Source organism: Homarus americanus, unplaced genomic scaffold (assembly GCF_018991925.1).
Source record: "Homarus americanus isolate GMGI-L3 unplaced genomic scaffold, GMGI_Hamer_2.0 scaffold31037, whole genome shotgun sequence".
Taxonomy (NCBI): Eukaryota; Metazoa; Arthropoda; class Malacostraca; order Decapoda; family Nephropidae; genus Homarus; species Homarus americanus.
This window is the reverse complement of record NW_024722227.1, coordinates 20,000,463-20,023,172: the sequence shown is the minus strand read 5'-3', so window position 1 is coordinate 20,023,172 and position 22,710 is coordinate 20,000,463. Positions and strand designations below refer to the sequence as shown.

Below are 22,710 nucleotides of genomic sequence, written 5' to 3'. Positions count from 1 at the left end.
CACACACACACACACACACACACACACACACACACACACACACACACACACACACACACACACACACACACACACACACACACACACACACACACACACACACACACACACACACACACACACACACACACACACACACACACACACACACACACACACACACACACACACACACACACACACACACACACACACACACACACACACACACACACACACACACACACACACACACACACACACACACACACACACACACACACACACACACACACACACACACACACAAACACACACACACACACACACACACACACACACACACACACACACACACACACACACACACACACACACACACACACACACACACACACACACACACACACACACACACACACACACACACACACACACGAGAAAGCCACTGAACCAACAGAGGTCCGTGGAAAAGAGAAACACGTAAAGGGGAATATATATAGGTGTATGCTATACGTAACGAATTGGTTCCAGAACCTCGTTCGTTATAGCATTCGCTCGTATAGGATTAACTGCTCCAGGCCCCCAAAACAACCACTTAACACTGAAAAATTATGTGGAAAATGTAAAAAATACGGTACTTTATCTTACTTAGTGTTATTCAGCATGCAGGTACCCCTAAACACTGGCACATCACTATCACTTCCACTGGGAGTCTTGGCTTTAAGGTCCTCAAACAATTGTTTAGCCTTCTCACAAATTATAGCTTCACTAATGTTACCACCTGCCATTTCTTTCTCCTTATCCACACTAAGAGTAGAGTTTTCCATCTCTTCAATCATATTACACTTTGCTTTGCTAAGTCTAAAGATTCCCTTAGCCACTTGCACAGTTTTTAACTCCTCTTATTCTTCAAAATCGTACATATAGTAGTTATTTAGCCATCCCATATTCATCACTAAGTTTCGCAATGCTTCTTCCATTCTCACTGCTTACAATTTCTTTCTTAGTTTCAAGGGTTATTATTTTCTACTGCTTTGACGACTCATTGTTACATTGTATACTTGTATAACAAAATAGTTATACAAATAACGTAATTTCACATCAAAAGACGAAATTTCAACAAAACAGTGGTGCACTGCTACAATAATGAGACAAAGATGGCGCTTGACGCCTTGTTGTGGGTCGCGGTACAACAATATTCATGCGCCAGGCGAAATAGTCCCGTATTCATCCGCGTTCGTTGTAGAGTTAGCTTCGTATAGCATTCTCAATTTTATAGGTAAAACCGCTCGTTATAGGAATATTCGTAGTAGATCCGCTTCGCTATAGCATACCCCACTGTATATATATTGTACCTCTCTAGTCCGGCATTCTGTGGTCCGGAAACTCCCGTGGTCCGGAACGATTTTAGTTTGTCCAATAGGTAGATAGGCAGATTTTTTTTTTTTTTTACTTCTGAATTATTATTATTATTACAGGAGTATTAAATTTGCCCCTCAGGCCCCAATGTGGGTCAGTGACCTATGCCCGTAATCCTTTAAAAAAAAAAAGCCCTGGGAAATTAAGTTTTGTTTACATATCGCAGTTCGGCTGCACTCAATCTCTCTCTGCTTGTCTATCCCAGCCAAGTAGCAACACTTTCCTCCCAGACCAGATATCTCCTCCTAGTCACAGGCCTGGCATTTGACATTATTAGGACCTGCCACTCTTGCCATACACATAAAATGTACCGGAACTTTCCCACAACAACTCATCATTCTCTCACTTTATGTAACTTGACAGAACCTATGACCCTTCAGGCTTTTACGCCTTTAATGTATGAGTTATAAAGGCAAGTATGAACTTTTCATACTTCCCTGTTGGGCCAAACTTTCTGCGCCACCTTGCACAGGATGTAAGGTGCCCAATAAACTAGTTCTGGGCAAATCTGAAATCTGAATCTGCTTGTCTATACAGAGTACAACATTTAACCCTTCAATATATATGAGCAGTAAATAAGTGTTGCTTTCATATTCTTATGTAGAGTAATGACTTATATATTTTCACATGTGCACTACATAACAGTAGCAGTCTCACTTTTTTTACCATTAATGGTTAGCTACTTATATTGTTCCATTATTAACATTAAATAAAATTACAGGTACTTTGCAAACTATATTCATTTTTTACATTAATTTTACTACAGCTACAATCAGGGTCTTATTTTCTTCAGTTTTATATGTAGAACCAATCAGTCATTGGTTTCGTAAGCTTTAACATAACAATGCCGCAGCCGCCTCTGCCTGCTCTAATATTCCACGATATTAATAAATTGTATTGTTAATTTTGCACACGCACATTAATTCAATAAACAAATTCAGAAACATTAATTAACATATATATGAACAGTAAATTAGTGTTGCTTTCTATTCTTATGTAGTAATGACGATATTGTCACTGCAAGCGATGCGCACTTACATATGATCTTCTTTTTTTTTTACCTTTATCGTTAGCTACTTCTATTGTTCCATTTATTAACATTAAATAATATTACTTAAAGCAACCATATTAATTTTACTACAGCTACAACCAAGGTCTTATTTTCTTCAGTTTTATATGTAGAACCGGTCAGTCACTGGTTTTGTAATCAACAAAAACAATGCTGTGTAATTTCCTCGTGTGTTTTAATTTTCACGATTATTAATGAATTTTATTGCTCATTTGCACACATAAACATTAATTCAATAAAAGACATTCAGTATTAAACAATAATGTATCTTTTGTACATAAGAGAAATGACCCTGTTTACGATTATGCACGCCTGCCTGCACGTTGGCGGCTGCCTCAAACTCACGAATTCAAGTTTCCAGTCAAAATTTTTGTTTATTTATTTTTTGTGTTCCAATAAAATATAAGAATTAAAACTCATGAATTTGAGAAGCTACTATAACACATTTAACCCTTCAATATGTCTTCAAAGAACATAACGCAGAGAGAAAGTGGTGCTAGTGCTTCCAGGCATAAGCACAAGTCACTATCTATCCAGGAAAAGGGTGAATTCCATGGTCCGATTTCATGGTCCGCACCGGTCAGTCCGAGTTGCCGGACTAGAGAGGTACAACCTGTATATATATATATATATAAATATATATAAATATATATATAAATATATATATATATATGTATATATATATATATATATATATATATATATATATATATATATATATATATATATATATATATATATATATATATATATATATATATATATATATATATATATTTATATATATAATTTTTATTTATTTATTTTTTTTACGCGGGAAGCAGCGCGGGCAGGGTGTACACTAGGTCGCCCAGTCAACAAAACATTACCGAATTCTTCACCCGCTACCCACCACAGCCAGCCCAAGTCGGTGATAGTGAGGATATGGACTTTGAGGGGTTTGACAAAGAGGCCCTGCAAGCCTCTGTGGTGGATAGTGATACAAGTGATACAGGTGAGGTCCAATAATCTGCCCTCTGCCTCAGAACCAACCCCAATCCCCGTGTACCCAGCCATCTCTTCTACTAACGTACGTGTTAAAAAACATAATGTTATTGATATTTCTCTTAAATATTAATTGTGTGTGCATACCATCATAAATTTAAGATGTTATTTTTACTACAACGTATGTAACGTAATGTTTCTGGTGAAGTATAATTTGTTATATTTACTGATGATATTTGTTTTTAGCTCATAAGATTCATAGAAATTACCCGGCCAGAATTTAATTTATATTGCTGGACTTCTTATAAGATCGTGATTAATTTGAATATAAACAAGCTAAAATTTGCATTATACATACAAATTTTAGATCTAATTTAAGAATTTTATTAGAGAGAGCAAAAATTTTTTCTTTTTTGCAAAATATATGATGTTTATTAGGGGGCAGTGAAATTTTGCTCAAAGCTGCACTCTTCAGGCATTGTTCCTTATACATATCTAAGACTCCATGCCAAATTTGAAGCTGATATGTCGAGGTTTAGTCTGCCGCATTTTCTACTGAAATTTTTAGATTTACCTACAGTACTAGCCAAACAGCCGCTGTGGCGGTGCAATGTTCTGTTCAGTGTTTATCAGCTTTTTTTTCATATCTCTTATTTCATTTAAGTTGTCTTGTTGCAGATGAGTATGGTGCTATGTCTATATTGATTACACTGCCCTGCATAGTTTTTGAGGTTTGTGTATTATTAAGCTTTTCTGGGTGTATTTTGCATGCTGATCTCAAAAATGTTATCCATTTTGCTCAATCAGGTCAGAATTTTGTGCTATAGCATTTTAAGCGGAGATTCAGGTAAAATATTGGCATTTTTCGCTGAAAATGGGGTCCTCATATTCGTTCATTAAAAAAATCATCCGAGACATTGGCAAGCCTCACAGAAAAGATTTCGGTTAGTTTTAATGCCCTTACGATGCATTTAAATACACCCACGTGCTCGCCGGCCATTTAAATGTCCGCCGTGACGCAAAGGAAAAGAGTATATGTCCGTGTTTTTTTACATATATTTTTTCACAATTAAATTTCTTTTTCATCTGGTGGTACATGGCATGTTTCCTCTGTCTGTGGGATAGTCGAGCAGACAAGCAGCACTACATGCAACGTGACTGGCCTGCAAGAAGTGGACTTACTCCAGGTTCTCACAATGTTGTTGCCCATGCTCTGGTGAATCCGCAGAACATTCTTCTTCCGCCACTGCACATCAAGCTCGGTCTGTTCAAAAACTTTGTAAAGGCACTGGACAAAAAAAGCCAGGCTTTCAATTTTCTGAAAGAAAAATTTCCAAAAGTCAGTGAGGCAAAGCTGAATGCAGGAATTTTTGATGGCCCTCAGATCAGAGAGCTTTTCAAAGATCCCAAGTTTGATTGCAGCATGGATGTAAATGAGAAGAAAGCCTGGCATGCCTTTAAGTCTATTGTCTCCAATTTTCTTGGCAACTACAGAAGTCCAGAGTATGAACGAGTTGTTGAGGACCTACTTCTGAGCTACAAAGTTCTTGGTGCACGCATGTCCATCAAGATGCACTTCCTCAGCTCCCACTTGGACTACTTTCCAGAGAACTGTAGTGATGTGAGTGAGGAACAAGGAGAACGCTTCCATCAAGATATCCGTGTAATGGAGGAGCGGTACCAGGGTCGCTGGGATATCAACATGCTCGCCGACTACTGTTGGTGTCTGAAACGGGACGCCCCAGACACCAACCACCAAAGAAATTCTCTGCGACAGCCATTTATGCATGTCTACAGTAACTGTAAAGGCATCTATGTAGTTGACATATTTTGGTCCTGTGTGTTGTGGTTACATTTCTTATGATATATTTTGCATAAAAATTTTGACATCATATTTAAGAATTTCGATTTTTTCCTAATTCCCATAGCATAAAAATCTGACCTGATTGGGCAAAATGAATGGCATTTTTGGAATCAGCACGCAAAATACATAAAGAATCAGCTAAGAAACCCCGCACCTCATGAATTTTTTTTTTCAAATGCAGCCCAGTGTTATCAGCCTTTTCTCATTTCATTTCTCAATGCTGTGTTACTGTACTGTAATGTAGGGGAGACCTGCAAGTGTTCTTCCAGTGGACAAACTTCCCTCGAAAGGCGAGATGTTAAAGAACTGCTGGCGATATAAATGTGATGACGGAAAGTTTGCAGATGTCTCAATGATTATAAAGATGGCCGCCCAGGACTGTTCAGAAATATGGGAAAAAGCAATTGGAGATAGGCAGAATGTTCCTCTTCTTAGCCAAAAAACTATTGAGGAAAGGTTGAGAAAATTGTACAGTAGAGGAATTGAACTAAATAAGAACAAGAATGTAGACAAAAAAGCTGCATTTCAGGTAGAAATGAAAGAGTTGTTTGATATCTGTAGCTGTTATTGTCCCCTTGCCTCCTGTCAGGATGTGAGGTGCATAGTTAAGGAGTGTGACGGATATCACCTGGCATGTAATTGTGTTATAAAAGTTCCCAAACGTGAGGTGCAGTTTCTCCTTGACCAGCGAGGTGATAGGAAGATGAAGATTGCAGGGATTGACATGAAAGTGACGAAGATGTGGGACAGATTGACGGCAAGAGAGAAGCATGATGCGGACAGAGTTAGGAGACAGCTTGAGCAAAAACATAGATATCTGGTAGCTGGAGATATTCCTTATGTTGAGGATAATTCAGATGATTCAAGAGATATTCCTCTCGTCAATACTGATGCTGATTTTGTCCTTGATCCAAGGGCTCTGACAGACACCAGTTCACAGAACCGGACAAGACTCCCTACACTGGCTGCCGCTTGTGACCGATACTTGATTAGTGATTATGCTGGAGCTGCCATTGCTACTGCCACCTTAACTGACTATGGCATTATCACAAAGGATGACAAGAGTCAGGTTATTGGACCACATAAGCTGCGGGATGCGAGACAAAAATACCGATTTAAGAGGCAAGAAATTGAGATGGCTAGTTTAGATAATTTGACATCACTCTATTTTGATGGTAAGAAGACCGCCACTCGTGTGATGATAAAGAATGAGAAGACCGAGAAATGGAGTTCGAGGATGATGGTGAAAGATCATTATGTCATCATGGTTGAGCCTGGCAATGAATATCTCACACATGTGACTCCCAAGACTGGACACGGAAAGCAGATTGCCAAAACTATTCACGAGTTTCTGGTGGAGAAAAATCTAACCCAGCAGCCCATTGTGTGTGTTGGTTGTGATGGAACCAATGTAAATGTAGGATCAGAAAATGGAGTCATTCATCATCTTGAAATGTTACTTGGTCACCCGCTCCATTATTTCATATGTCAGCTTCACGGAAATGAGCTGCCTTTCCGCGCAGTTTTTTATCACTATGATGGTAAACCAAGTGGTCCTGAGCATTGGCGTGGTCCCATTGGAAAGCAGATCAAGGAGTCTTTGTCTGAGCTTCCAGTTGTCGCCTTCCAGCCAGTCAGTTTCCCTGATTTCCCTGTGTTTAATGATGAAGTGGAGAAAGATCTGTCCTGGGATCAGAAATACCTGTATAGGATTTGTAAAGGAGTTATCACAGGTGTTGTTGAAGATGACTTGGCTGCTATTGAGCCAGGTCCTCCCTGTGTGTCAAGGTGGAACACCTTATGGAGTAGAATCCTCAGGCTGTATGTAGCAACATCAAGACCCAGCCATGAGTTGAAAAGAATTGTCATTACAATAATAAAGTTCAGTGCTCCAATGTGGTTTTACATCAAGATACACCCTTATGTAACACACGGCTCAAGGAACGTATTCCAGTCCCTGCTATATATGAAACACCTGAATAGTGAGGAGGAGACGATAGTGAAGAAGGCTGTCCAGAGAAATGCATACTTCGCCCACACAGATCAACTTCTTCTTGGTATGTGTGCAGATGAGGACATGACTGTTAGAGAAAAAGCTGTCTCAATGATAAGAAAAATTAGAGAGGAGAATCAGCAAAAGGAAGAATGCACTGGCAGATCTGAAGAGGAGGAGGAAGATTCTGATGCTGCTGTTGACGAGAATTTGTTAAACTATACTGATGAGGAGGGTAAAGATGGAGATGGGAATGAGGATGTGCCTCCTGTAGTCAACATGAGAAAGGTGGTGACTCCGAAACTAAAGTGGCAAGCAAAAAACTATCATTCCATGATTAACTGGAGGAATGAACTCAAGACTGAGCCTCCTTACATTGCTTCTCTGTCAAATCTACAGGTTAATGACATTCTTGAGACACCATTAGTGGTGCCCAAGTGGCCAAACAGCACTCAGGCGGTCGAGAGAGGCATAAAAGTGATGACTGAAGCTTGCACTGAAGTGACGGGATACGAATCGAGAGATGGATATATTAGGCAAAGATTATTGTCTAGGAAAATGATGCCAAGGTTCCGCACAAAAAAGAATTTCAATATGAACTTGTAATGATTTTCTATACGGTGTACCTGTAAAATAACATGTGAATTAAATCGATGTCACCCATGTAAAATTTATCATTATCCTGGAAAACATTAAATGACACCTAATTTTTGGTATACACTAAAAGTTGACAAAAAGTCGTTCGCGATGCGGCAGGGTAAGTATGCATGAAATGGCATGAAATTTTGCACAGGTGTTTGTTACAGCCATACAAACGATGCCTGAGAAGTGCAGCCTGCAACTCAAATAAAAGTGTTTTTTCCCTGCCCGCTAACGTTTATATTCAAATTATTCGCTGTCTTGCAAGGAATCCGGCCATTGTAAATTATATTATCCTAACTATAGCCTGAGGTATTATTTATTACTAAACCTAAAAGCCTAGTCTTTCCCCCAAACATTTCTCAGAGAGGTAGGAGCCAATGAGCTGGGAAGAGGGGGGGGAGAGTTGAGTCCATTATTTGAATGGACATTAACCGGCGACTGTATTTTTTTAAATATTAATTGTGTGTGCATACCATCATAAAATTAAGATGTTATTTTTACTACAACGTACGTATTGTGCCGGAAAAAGTGTAGTTTGGGGGTCGGCCCAGTCTCTATTTCAATTAATCCTTTATGTTCTGTTATTTCGTTTACGCGTTTGCGGTTTACGTGGACCTCCACGGGTTCAATTGACCGCGTAAATCGAGACTATACTGTACTGGTAATCATATTTTTAATCCAGCTTCCCAAACGTAAGTTTCAGTCTAAAATATTTAGTGGTAGGACCGTGTGAGTGGTTTACGATGTTCTCCATCACCACTCTTGACACGCTAAACCACAATATTCAAGAGGTAAGAATTTTATACCCGGTATTTAAGACGACCCCTAATTTTGGGCTGATTTTTTTACGGTTTAAATTCCGTCTTATAGGCCGAGATATACGGTAATCTTAATAGAAAGATTTGCAAATTACATGTGTAATGCAATGTGTCTTTTACTTTTATCTTCAGTTAACTTTATTATAATTTTCTGTGGATTTATTTTAATATTTGAGACAATAATTTTGTTGTTACTTTTTACTTTCAGTACTTGAGTCCTTTATGAATGAGATACTTTTTTTTTTACTGTACTTGAGTACATTGAACATTGGATACTTTTACTTCTACTTGAGTAACATTTTGCCAGTGTAATAATACTTTTAGTTAAGTAACAAAGTCTGGTACTTTTTACAATTATGCTGATGGGTGTGATGGGGAGGGAAGCATGATTGGTGTGTCCAAATTGGATTAACAGATCTATCCTGTTTGACATTATTAGGAGTTTTCAGTGGACATGGAATCCCCCAAGAAGCATCCTATATTGTCAGAGCCACCAGGTTGTTAGCTCTGTGAAAAATGATATTGTTCAAAATAAAGCCTTAATTTAGAATTCTGCCCCATGATTAGTATAAATTGAGGATTATTGTGACAAATGTAATTTGTAATTGATGCACTTGTTATTGATTTAATGTAGTCATTTCAACTGAAGTGTGAAATGTTTGGGAGTAAGATCACAAATTATTGGGTGTACGAGTATTACTAGCCTGGGTAATTTCAGATTTATAGACCTTGATTTAGTAAAATTCAGTTAGTATATGAGAAGCAGGGTGTTTTCTAGATAACTATATTTAGCAATGGTGCCATTTTTATAATTGCTTATGTGTTTCTGTGTGACAAATTTTGTTTTGGCTTTTAAACTTCTTATAGGTTCAGAGTTTATTTTGATTTTAGTGTGAGAGTATGTCAGGTTCTTGACTGAAATTAAAAATAATAATTTATTTGAATTTCCTATTTATTTTCAGAGGGAACATCGTGGGAAGATTAAGCCAGGACATAGGAGGAACAAGAAGAGGTGCATTGTGTTTTAGGAATATTGTGTTGCTTAGACTTATAAGCCTGATGGTATTAAACCCATTGTTTTCATCACTGTCACATAGGTTAACTCTACGTCAGTGCAGTACATTTGACAAAAAAATTCTGCCACTTTGATAAAAATAATTTTGAGGAGGGAGCTTTTGAGTTCTCTGAATATGCTGCCTGAATGGATACCTACAGATGAACTGGCTACCACGAGTGCAGAAGTTTCTCTCAGCTGTGTGTGATTCAGTGATTCTGCAGTTTCCTTTTAGTTTTGTGTCAATGTTACAATGCCTTTTAATTAACACGGTATTGGAAAATATGTGTGGAGGAAGAAAGGGCCATCTTTCATGGCCCAAGGCAAACTTTTATATAATGGTGAAAGTAGATAATCCCAAGATCCCAAGAAGGAAATTGAAAGTGCAAATCCTGAAGTGGTCATGCAGAATTACATACAGGGCGTATTGTTAATTTTTTCTAGCCCAGGAAAAAAAAAAAGAGATGTAACAACAGCCTTGTAAGTTCATTGAGCGAGATTTCTAAATCACCCCCAAATTATGGTAGATATATTGATTACTTTCAGTTACCCATGTGATGAATATTTGGAAACCTGAATGAAAAGAACCGAGTCAAGAGTTTTAGCTTTTATGCTTTTGTATGTTGGAATATTTAAGAATATAATTATCTTTTATATCGATAAACTGTGGATGTGTGAAGACAAGAATAATTGTATGGTCACACTGGACTGTTTTGAGTGAAGTTTGAACTTTTTTATCATAGTGGTGTGTACACACAAATACAGGTATGTAATGTGAATTAAATGGAGGCCAAGATGGAGGATCGACACACACACACACACGCGCATATATATATATATATATATATATATATATATATATATATACACATACATACATACATACATTGGGGTATGCTATAACGAATCTAATTGGTTCCAGAACCTCGTTCGTTATAGGATTAATCCATTCCAGGCCCCCAAATACAACCACTTAACACTGAAAAAATTCTGTGGAAAATGTAAAAAATACGGTACTTTATCTTACCTTAGTGTTGTTCAGCATGCAGGACAGGAGACAGAGGGGGAGGAGGGAGGAGAGAATTATGGAGAAGAGGTGGAAGGAGAGGAGTCATCCTTCCTAGCCCTCTTTGGTGACTGTCTCACAGGCACTTTGTCTGTAGGTTCTTTTGTTACCTTTGTAAGGAAGGAATCCAGGGTTGACGGCTTCAACCTTGATTTCTGGACCTTCCAAAAGTAGTTCATAACATTGTCATTAAACACACTGATGGCCTTTTGCACAGAACCAACATAAGGATGATAATCATCAGCAAGTTTGGACAGTTTGCTCCAGCAAAAGAACGCATCCTTGAGATCTTTGGCTGGAATGATGCGGCTTTCCTCCTTGTCCTCCTCCTCCCCTGACTCCTCAGAAGTTAAGCTCCGCTTCAGTGTCTCATTTTCCTCTTTGTGAAGCTCAAGCAGCTCCTCAGTGGACAGTTCCTTACTGTGCTCTTCCACCAACTCCTCGACATCATCATCGTCACTTCCAGGCCCATGGAAATGCCCAGAGACACAATTTCATGAACAACAGCCTCTTCTTCTAACTCTTCAAAACCTTCAAAGTCTCTTTGAAGGACACACTCAGGCCACAATGGCCTCCAAGCTGCACAAAGACACCTCACAGTAACCTCTTTCCAGGCTGAGGTAATTAAAAAAAAACTGTCTGCTACATTGAAGTGACTCTTCCAAAATTCCTTCAAGCTAACATCACTGGAAGAAGTGGATGCAAAATATTTTCTAAACAGTGCCTTTGTGTACAGCTTCTTAAAGTTAGAAATTACCTGTTGATCCATGGGCTGGATGAGAGGTGTTGTGTTGGGTGGCAAGAAATGCACAGTGATGAAGTTGAACTCCTCTGGCAATTCAACCATCAAATTAGGAGGGTGGGCTGGTGCATTGTCCATCACCAACAAAGCTTTCAGTGGAAGATTATTCTCCCTGAGGTATTCCCGAACACTGGGTCCAAACACCTCAATCACCCACTCAGAGAATAAACTCCTGGTCACCCAAGCCTTTGGGTTTGACCGCCACATAACACCAAGGCGGGTTTTCCTAATGTTTTTGAAAGCTCTGGGGTTTTCTGCATGGTATACAAGGAGTGGCTTTATTTTGCAGTCACCAGAAGCATTAGCGCAAAGAAGGAGGGTAAGCCTGTCTTTCATTGGCTTATGGCCAGGGACAGAAGTTTCCTCCTTGGTAATGTATGTACGGCGAGGCATTTTTTCCAAAAAAGTCCAGTTTCATCACAGTTGAATACTTGCTGAGAAACAAAGCCTCCTTCTTTAATAATATTCAAAAAATGTCATGGTGTTCCTTAGCTGCTTCCTTATCGGCACTAGCAGCATCACCATGTCTCACAACACTATGTATTTTATTTCTCCTTCTGAAACCAGTAAACCACCCCTTGGTACCCCTAAACACTGGCACATCACTATCACTTGCACTGGGAGTCTTGGCTTTAAGGTCCTCAAACAATTGTCTGGCCTTCTCACAAATTATAGCTTCACTAATGCTATCACCTGCCATTTCTTTCTCCTTTATCCACACTAAGAGTAAATTTTCCATCTCCTCAATCACATTACACCTTGCTTTGCTAAGTCTAGAGATTCCCTTAGCCACTTGCACTGTTTTCAACTCCTCTTTATTCTTTAAAATCGTACATATACTTTAGTCGATTTAGCCATCCCATACTCATCACTAAGTTTCGCAATGCTTGTTCCATCCTCACGTTTCTTTATGATTTCTTTCTTAGTTTCAAGAGTTATGAGCTTTCTCACTCGCTTTGGACGATTCATTGTCACAATTGTACACTTGTATAACAAAATATTTATACAAATAACTCTATTTCCACATCAAAAGACGAAATTTCAACAATAACATTGGTGCACTGGCTACACAATGAGACAAAGATGGCGCCTGACGCTCTTGTTGTGGGTCGCGGTACAACAATATTCATGCGCCAGGCGAAATAGTCCGGTATTCATCCGCGTTCGTTGTAGGAGTTGCGTTCGTTATAGCATTCTCAATTTTATAGGTAAAACCGTTCGTTATAGGAATATTCGTAGTAGGATCCGTTCGTTATAGCATACCCCACTGTATATATATATATATATATATATATATATATATATATATATATATATATATATATATATATATATATATATATATATATATATATATATATATATATATATATATATATATATATATATATATATATATATATATATATATATATATATATATATATATATATATATATATATATATATATATATATATATATATATATATATATATATATATATATATATATATATATATATAATTTTTTTTTTTTTTTTTTTTTTGGTGTGTGTGTAGTATGTTTTGATTGATCAAATGGTAATTTATGTTATTGCACAAATATAAAAAACTCTTGATGATTGAGGATTCCATACAATGTCAAAATTCTTTTTCTAAAACCTCTCTTTAGACACAAAAGTATCAGGATTGCTAATGACTGTCTTGGATCTAGCTAGTTGTTTGCTTGGTTAACTTAGTTTATCTTCACTGTGGATTTCTCTGATATATGTCTAAAAAAATTGCACATTCCTGTGGTTGTCCTAGTTTTTGCTGTTCCTGTGGTTGTCCTGGTTTTCTATTGTATAATAATCAGTTTTGTTCACATGGTGGATAACTAGCTTGTTCACAGCAGTGAGATGGACTTGCTTTGTCCTTAACATAGAATATACCTATTTCACAGTTAGAGTAATCTAGTTAGTCATCATCCATATTTTCATAGTGAGATTGATCTGGTTTGTTCACTATAGATGATCTGACTTCCACACAAATAACCAGGCTTTTTCATTATAGAAGATCTGTCTTGTCCACATAAATAATCTGGCTTATCCACATGTTTAACAGATTTTCATTATAGATGACTTAGCTCGTCCACATGAATAACATGGCTAGTTCAGTGTACATGAGCTAGCTTTGTCCTTTTTGTGGAGAGTGTAATTTACTTTATATGGATGACCAGCTTTATCCACATTGTTGGTAACTTGGTTTCTCTATTGTGTGAATGACTTTGCTCAATGTGGATAGCCAAGTTCATGTATGTTGTGTGTGACCAGGTTTATTTACAGTGTGGATAACTTGGTTTGTTTTCTATGTGGATAACCATGTTTATCTTCAGTGTGGATAACTTATTGTTCATTGAAAAGCCTGATGTGTCCACATGGTAGATAACTTGCTTGTTCATCGTGTGGATGACCATTTTAAAATAAAAACGTTTATATTATACATATTGTGAACTGTAAAGTATTGATTAAAATGATGCTGAGCTTTTAAGGAAAAGGATTTTGTTCATCAATCCTCTGGATTAATCTTCAGGCAGCTGATCTGTCATAATTCAGGATATCATTCAGGGGGTAAATGTGGGAGTGTCACTATTCATGGTTTGAATGAACAGACATTAAAATAGATATTTCGGTGTTCCCACTTTTTATTTAATTTGATATAGTGAACACATGGTACCTTGAAAATTTATATTTTCTGGTTATGATTAACTTTAAAGAAGCTGTACTATTTGCAGATTGTATAGTAACTGAGATAAAATAGATGATCTTGGAAGATAAAATAACCTCAGCTGGTATTGGGTTGTCAGTGTATTGACTTTATTGTCATGCTAATGCGAGACACAGGTTTGATTGATTAATAATTTGGTGGCCTGAATATATGCATCAGTGCTTCAAGAAATTTTCTTAGAGAGTCTCAGAAGTTTTTGCTACTTGAATGATTAAGCTAATGTCTTCTGGATGTTGTCACATTGCATTGCATTTGGTTCAATACCGTAATTGATTCAAATACTTTCAGTTAGTGGGCACTTGGGAAAATTTAGGAGCTCACAATTGATGATTTGGTAATATATATTGCAATCACAGACTCCATTATTGATGGTGAGGCTGGCCTAGAAGCTCTCTCTGACTGACTTCAATTAAAGGAGCTAACAGTGTTTTTTATGTTCATGATCATATCACTGTTCAGTAATAGTAAATTTGTTTGCATCAGACACATAAGATTTTTCATTGGTACATTATCTGTCAAAAGATGGCCAGTTGAAGCATGTCACTAATGATCCAGGAAATTGTAGGTTGTAATTGTTTATGGGGAAGGGTTTTCTTGACACAGCTATGAATAATTTACACCTTTAATACAGAACTTAAAAAGAATAATGAAAAATATGAGAAGTGGATATAGACAAGAAAATCCAGCCACAATGCTCACCGCTTTTCCTATTTGACTAGTTTTTTAAATACATTGCATTGAGTGATTACTTAACCAGTGGCTATATAATGTGTACTACTTCTCTTTTTAGGGGTTTTATTATTCTAAATGTAAAGGCAAGACAGTAATCATAAATTTTTCAGTGATGCCTCCATAACCCATAACTTCTCTTTCATTCAGTGGCTGCATATCAGATTTGTCAAAAGTTGCAGTAGTTGCTGGCATCTCAAACGTCAAGAAATCTCTGATCTTTTCTTAATAATCTTGTATAATTGTACAAATATCATGCTGTTTGAAGAACAAAAATCATTGAAATTAGGCAAACATAGTTTAATACTGTATTGTACAAGGGCTTTAATTTTATCACATTTTGTGCTCATAATAAGTGATAATCATGTTGGGAGGTGAACAGCTTTGTATTGTTCAGTGTGGCCAATATACTTTGCTGCTCTTTAAAGAGGCAATTGTGTGCGTAAGTGTATTTGTATAAATGAGTTTTATGTAATTTTTTTAAATATATTTTTGGTTTTGTTTTTCAGTATGCAAAAATTACTATCATGTACAGTGCAGACGTTTGTGTGTGTGTATGTGTGAGTGTACGTAAATGTGTGAGTGCGTGTGCCTCTCATTTTGTTTTGTATTTGAAGGGTTAACTTCTGCACCCCTCTATAACCTTTGTAAATATAAGTACATGCAGGGCAACTCTAAAACAGATAATACATTGAAGATTTATGTAATTAATTCTTTATTGGTGTGTGTTCAGTCATGGTTTTAAAAGGGTCACAAGTTTGCTGAGTTTGTCCCCGTTAGAACTATGTTCTTCCAAATCGAATATAAGTTGTACATTATTCAATTGTCTTTATCTACCCATTGGCCTGACAGGATCTAAACTAATCAGTTAAGAATTTGGCAGATGGTCAAGACAATGGGTGAATATTGAAAAGAAGGATGTTTTACAATTACTGATGACTTGGTCAGTAATGTGAGGGGCACTTGTTAGGCCATGTCTTTTAATGAGCCTAGACTGTTTATTATGGAAATATGAAAAATAAGCCGTGGCCATATTCTCTTGCTTAGGCTTGTGATAAACTATCTTGATAGTTACCATATGGTTGCAAAAATTGACCAATTTACAGTATCTTACTATTGTATGTGGTTTAATGGCCCAATTGTATTTTTCTGTCATCATGCCAGATCCTGTGCCTCCAGAAAAATTGAAAATTTGAGTGCCTTTAATCCTGTAAAGGCTTCATATAATCAGTTAGACAGTGATTAAATGGGAAAAGCAAGGGATTTGTTTGAAAGTGTCAGATAGTGGTATCAGTGGTTAAATGAGACTTGAGCTTTGAGTACTCTTTGTCTCTTAATTTTTTACAAATCTTGAAATGTCTTTAAGAAAGATTATATAATTTTACATATTCACTATATGTGATAAGGGTGTCTGCATTATAGAATTACTGTAGTTTGATGGCAGGTAATGATATTTTTGTTACTGTCATTAATATTTATTGTAAGTATATTCAAGGACACCAAATTTATTTTGGATTGATTGTGGCATGAATGATTTGCCAGATGCTTCTAGACTGGAAAACATTTTTATTTATTTATTTTTTAATGCTCACAACTACGACTACCAATACTTAAACATGCATATATGAAAAGAAGATATTGCATTCACCTGTACAGTGACTGTACTTATTCTTTCTTATTCTTTTTCATGACATATAAAAAGAAACCACAACAGGTTCTACCAACATCAACTTATGAATTACTCCTCATGGGCACAGATGTTGTCATTAACTCATGGGCACAGATGTTGTCATTAACAAGTAAAGTCCCATTTGACAAGCTGGCCATTCAAATCTTTAATTTCCAGGCCAGTATTATGGTCCTCAGTATTTTCTAATTTGGTACAGTATACTAAAACAAGGAGATTACTATCACTTGGTGAAGGTGAGACAAAAACATCTGCAGTAATACAAATTACACTGTGTATGGTGAAAGCAAAAGTAGTGACTAAAGAGTTACTGATGCACTATCAAAAGAAGCTTTGTTGTGATTGACAACTTGGATTATTATAACATACAATAAGAAGAGAAATCCTTGGATTTTATGAGAGTTTGATTTATTGCCTGATGAAGTAAAGGAGCTGTCTTGCTTCTGCTGTCTTGATTGATAAATAATGGCCAAATAGATATCAAAGGTGATGCATTTGTGGGGGGCTTAATCCTACCATTTTCAAACCCCCACAGAAAATGTGGGCTCGGCTTAGTTTACAATTCTTTAATGAACAGGTCAAAGTTGGTGCTGTTGATTTTATTTATAAATTTGGTAATGAATGATTAGCCTGGCAGAGAATTTATCAAATGAATAGTTATGTGCTGGTTACATTTAGTTTATTATTCAACATTGTCAGTTATTACTTATTTAATTAGCTTTTGACTAGAAAGTGATTCCAGCAACTTTTACATCAATCTTTAATGAAAAAATTATGTGCATTGTGGTTGCTACAGTACATTGAAGAAATTATATACAGTGGTCCCTTGGTTAACGAACACAATTCGTTCCAGAAGGTCTTTCGTTAACCAAAACCATTGTTTCAATGGGATTTTTGGTAATTGGTTCCAGCTTACCGAAAATTACATACAAACTAAAAATAAACGCAGTAAAGTACACTTACTTTGAGGTGTGCATGTAGAAGGTTCCTGGTTGATGATGATGATGATGGGAATTAGAAGTGGGGGTGGACGAGAAGGGAGAAGAAAAGGCATTGGGGTGGAAGAGAAATCGCCCCATGCTTTATACCGCCATTTCACCCATAAAATTTTAAGTTCACTTGGTGTATTCAAGATTATTTTCTTTAAATCAACACTGCACTGCACTATATATTGTCAATATGTAAAATAAATTTCAGAATGACCAATAATTGTACTGTAAAAATGTAAAAATAGTTTATGTTCAAGAGAGTCTCAAGCAAGATGCTTCCTCCACTGAGCAGAGACTCAAACTGACTCCATTCTGGGTGAGTCAAGTGGCTGTTTGGCGCGCTAAAAACTAGTTCCCTGTATGTACTTCAATTATGTTCAATAATTGTTAAAATGACTAAAAATTTTAATAAAAGCTTGGAAAATTATTGAATAGTACAACTTCTTGATATTTACTCAAATGGTAACGAATTTAAGCCCTAAAACCGATTACTGTGTTGGCGGACTAATACTACAGCTGGTGAGCAGGCAAAAGCCGGCAAAAATATGTTGACACGATTTCGTTAACTGAATTTTTTTCGTTAAATATTCTTATGGAAGGTAATTCGTTAACAAGGTCCCCCAGTCATCAAAACATTACCGAGTTCTTTGGCCACCACAGCCGGCCCAAGTCAGTGATAGTGAGGATATGGACTTTGAGGGGTTTGACAAAGAGGCCCTGCAAGCCTCTGTGGTGGATAGTGATACAAGTGATACAGGTGAGGGCCAATAATCTGCCCTCTGCCTTAGAACCAACCCCCCCCATCCCCGTGTGCCCAGCCATCTTTTCTACTAACGCAAGTGTTAAAAACCTAATATTATTGATATTCCTCTTGAATATTAATTGTGTGTGCATACCATCATAAAATTAAGATGTTATTTTTCCTACAACGTACGTATTGTGTCAGATAAAGTGTAGTTTGGGGGTTGCCCAGTCTCTATTTCAATTAATCCCATATGTTCTGTCATTTCGTTTACGCGTTTCTCATTTTACGAGGACCTCCACGGGTTCAATTGATTGCGTAAATGAAGACTGTTGTGTGTGTGTGTGTATATATATATATATATATATATATATATATATATATATATATATATATATATATATATATATATATATATATATATATATATATATATATATATATACATATATATCATATTTCTATCATTAGAGCCGAGAAAACAAACAAAAAAGTTTTTATAAAATTACAGGTGATATACAATAAAAATGTAACATTATTCCCAAATTTACCTTCCGCAAAAAAAAAACCATAATTTAAAACCAATATAAATGAAGAGAGACCTAAGTAGAAAAACTAAATGTACTGTAGTAACCACAATGCATTTGAGGAATATACAGGTCTTTTATCTTAATATTACTGAAAAAAAGATTATTGGTCTCATTTAACATAAGAATAAACAATTGAAAATTCAAATGTAAAGACCACATGTCGCTAGTCATCCTCCATTTAATTAGGTACTTTATACATATAATGTTAATGACAGGTACTCTGTGTCTTGCTCCTGAGTGTGTGTAATCCTTTTGAGATGGAGGTATTTGTTGTCTCATCGTGATCTTATTGATAAAGCAGGCAATGCAATACATCATGACACCAGCATTTTTTTCCCACCAGTCAAAAGGTTTTATTGGCTAGCATTATTTACCAGGACCTATCCCAAATCAATGTTCTCAAAATTATAGTAGTAGATTTGGAATATCATGATGATCCTTTGTGTAAAATTCTTTGTGTTCCGGCTAAGTTTAGTTTACATAATTACTTCCCCGTAACCACTCGGCATCATTTCAATGCTGGATTAACATTGAAACAACATTGTATGATTGTTGGCAGGTATTTGGTGTTCTTTCCCTTAGTTAATCTTTGTAAGTTCATGTGCTTCCTGTATTAATTCCTGATGATAGTTGGTGGGAGAAAGTGATGAAATGATCTAGGCTTTTATTTGTGTGTGACAAACATTATTTATCCAAGAAAAAAATACTGTACATTGATATAAAGAAACTAGGTGCTTTTTTGTCAATTTGTATACATCAGATAATGTATTACAGTATATTCAATTAATTTTTTGTTCATTAGACTTGTTGAGGACAATCAAGACTTTGGCTCCCTTTGATGTACAGTCGGCCACAAGAATAAGTACAGTATACACCTACGGTTCGTGTTTGAGACAAAATTACAAAATGACCTGTAATTTATGTTTTATTCCTACATATATGCTATAAATACATTTGTTGTGAATGTTTTACTAGTGTCTTGTGTTTATATTACAAGTAATATATTGTATCCAATGGTAGTAAACTTGTTGCCGAATGGGATTGCAGTTATCGTACAGCTCCCTCCTCCCCCACTTTTTCTTTTAACCTACTTTTTTTTACTGATGTTTGGATTAGTAAAGGAAGGAAGAGGAGTAAATAGAAGAATAAAGAAGGAGAAACAGGAAATAGTTAGAGATAACAGGTGGGGGAGCTGAGTTTCATCATGCATGTGGATGCACAGTTTTAACGTTACCAGACCATTTTCGGACCTTACAGCTAGTGTGTATACTTATTCCTGTGGTCGACTAACTGTACATGACCAATGAATAGCTGGAAAATTACTTCTTTCACTAATCTTTTGTATAAATTTAAGTACAGTATACCATTACTTGCTTGATTATGTTAAAAGCTTTAATAACCATTGAAGGTTTATAGGTTACACTGAGTTAAGAAATTTTCCTCAGCTGAGTGAGTGATTAATTGTGTTAGGCGCTCACACACACACACACACAACTCATTAAATGTTGTATGATATTTTAACATTATTGTCAGTTGCATTTACCCATATGTTGGAGTCATTCAAGATGAACATTTTGTGCAATATTTTATCTTGTGATCACAAACTATAAGAATTATTTTGAAAATTTTTAGTGCTGTTGGTAGAGGATATTGATGAGAATTGAGGGATTATAGAATATGCATATGGAAAATGATACTCGGTTTTTATCCAAACTTTATTTTATAAAAAAAAATGTTGTGCCCCTTCCAACCCCATCAACTTTACTTGATCACCTTCACAAAAAATGGTCAGCACTTCATGAGCACTAAGCTTAAGTTTGTAGTACAGGGGTATTTATAATACTCACGATTTTTCAAATGTAATAAAAATCTATTCCAATAATTTAGAGAAATAACACTTGAATATGAAAGACCCAAAAGTTTTCAGTGAATATAGTACCTTTCATCAACCTTTACCTTCACATTATGGGATGTGAGTGTTTATTGATACACAATATGGAAATTAATCCAGAAACAGTAGTTGAAGATGTAAAGATTAGCTTTCATAACTGAAGTTGAAGTACATTCTAGTATCTTAAATGCTCAAGTTTGTCACAGAAGAATATGCTAAGACACACCTTTGAAAGATGCCTATATAATTATTGTTACTTGTTCATTAACAATAAACTGTATACTTTATAACTGGCAGATTTGTTATTATTTTTTTTATTTTCTTCTCAGAAAGTGGGTCTTGGTATTTTGAAGCAGGTGTCCAGTACAGTATCCTTGAGCAGTATAGTACAGAAATCATGATATTTTCATCACTGTTTCAAAATCATTAATCTAAACTAATCATACTCCAAGAATGAAGGAGGTGGGGTTGGGAGGAAATGAACATTACAGTACAGTATATATTAATGTGACCAATGTTGGACCATGTAAGAGGAATATTTCAGCAAAAAGGGGTTGAGGGTTAGTTTTAGCAGTTGTTTAATAAGGACTAAAATTGAATGCTAATGATATTGACTTAATAACACTGGGTAGGATTTTTTTTAACTGAATCTGAGGGAAGACTGATACTGTATAATACAGTATATGGATATACTGTAGTAAGGTATGACTACAGCCTCTTGATGGGTCTAAAGACCCTAATATTGTGATTTTTTGAGGCAGCAGTAACTATGTAAATGGTCTCAATGAAATAAAAAAAATATAAATAATTTTAATATATGTTTAATAGATTGTCCTGTTGTTTTCTGGGTTGACTAGCCATAGTTGTGTAATGAAAATAATGAATAGCATTAGTTTATATTTGCTTGTTGTTTAAAAGCGGTGTACGAGCATTCCATGCAGCAATATATGTGAAGTTTAATGGCGAAAGACAATTGTATCGGCCTTTTACTCAAGAAATTGCAAATTACTATTCATGGTATTTTTTATCTCCTCGATTTTAATTTTGTATGTACATTTCCAAATTTTGGGACAACATTCTTTATATCTGTGTAATGTAATTGGAACAGAAAGGATGTCTAGATCAGGCGACTGATAGACCTACCCTTTGATACAGAGTAAAGAAGTGTGTTGCACAAGATAATGATGTGAATACAGTATAGTACAGTACAGTACAGTACCTTACAAATATTATACTGTACAGTACTGTACTGCATAAAAAAAATTTAACATTTCAAGTTCAGTATGGATCGGGTGTCAGTAAAGAGTCTGGCACCCAGAGTTTTAATCACCCTCCTTCCCTCTTCAACGAAGAACCCACAGGCATGAGTCGTTCCTTCAAGCAGTAGTTTTAATCCCCCGAACCTCTTCCTCTCTGTGCGAGACCATCGAGGATTGGGTTGATAAGCCTGTCCACCTTCGCTGATGCATGATGGGTCATCTTACTCGTGTGGTTGGTATGCTGGAGGTGACAAACACTGGTGCCAAATTCAAGACTGCACAGACGATCATCTATATGGGAGTAAAAAATAGGCATTATATATTCCAGACAAAAACTCGCTTACAAAACTGCTAAAATGTTGAATTATTTATTTTGAATGTGTT

The 22,710-nt window shown here is 36.2% G+C and overlaps 1 protein-coding gene across 2 annotated transcripts in view; it reads left to right on the top strand.

The window, feature by feature from the left end:
• LOC121862408 (GTPase HRas) overlaps window positions 1-10,698 on the top strand; it is a 141,024-nt gene extending 130,326 nt beyond the window's left edge. For both annotated transcript variants that reach the window (XM_042360676.1, XM_042360675.1), the window contains one exon: window positions 9,734-10,698. In XM_042360676.1, coding sequence (XP_042216610.1) covers window positions 9,734-9,799 — 66 coding nt within the window. In that variant the 3' untranslated portion in view covers window positions 9,800-10,698. The remainder of the gene's footprint in view (window positions 1-9,733) is intronic.
• Window positions 10,699-22,710: the final 12,012 nt, after the last annotated feature.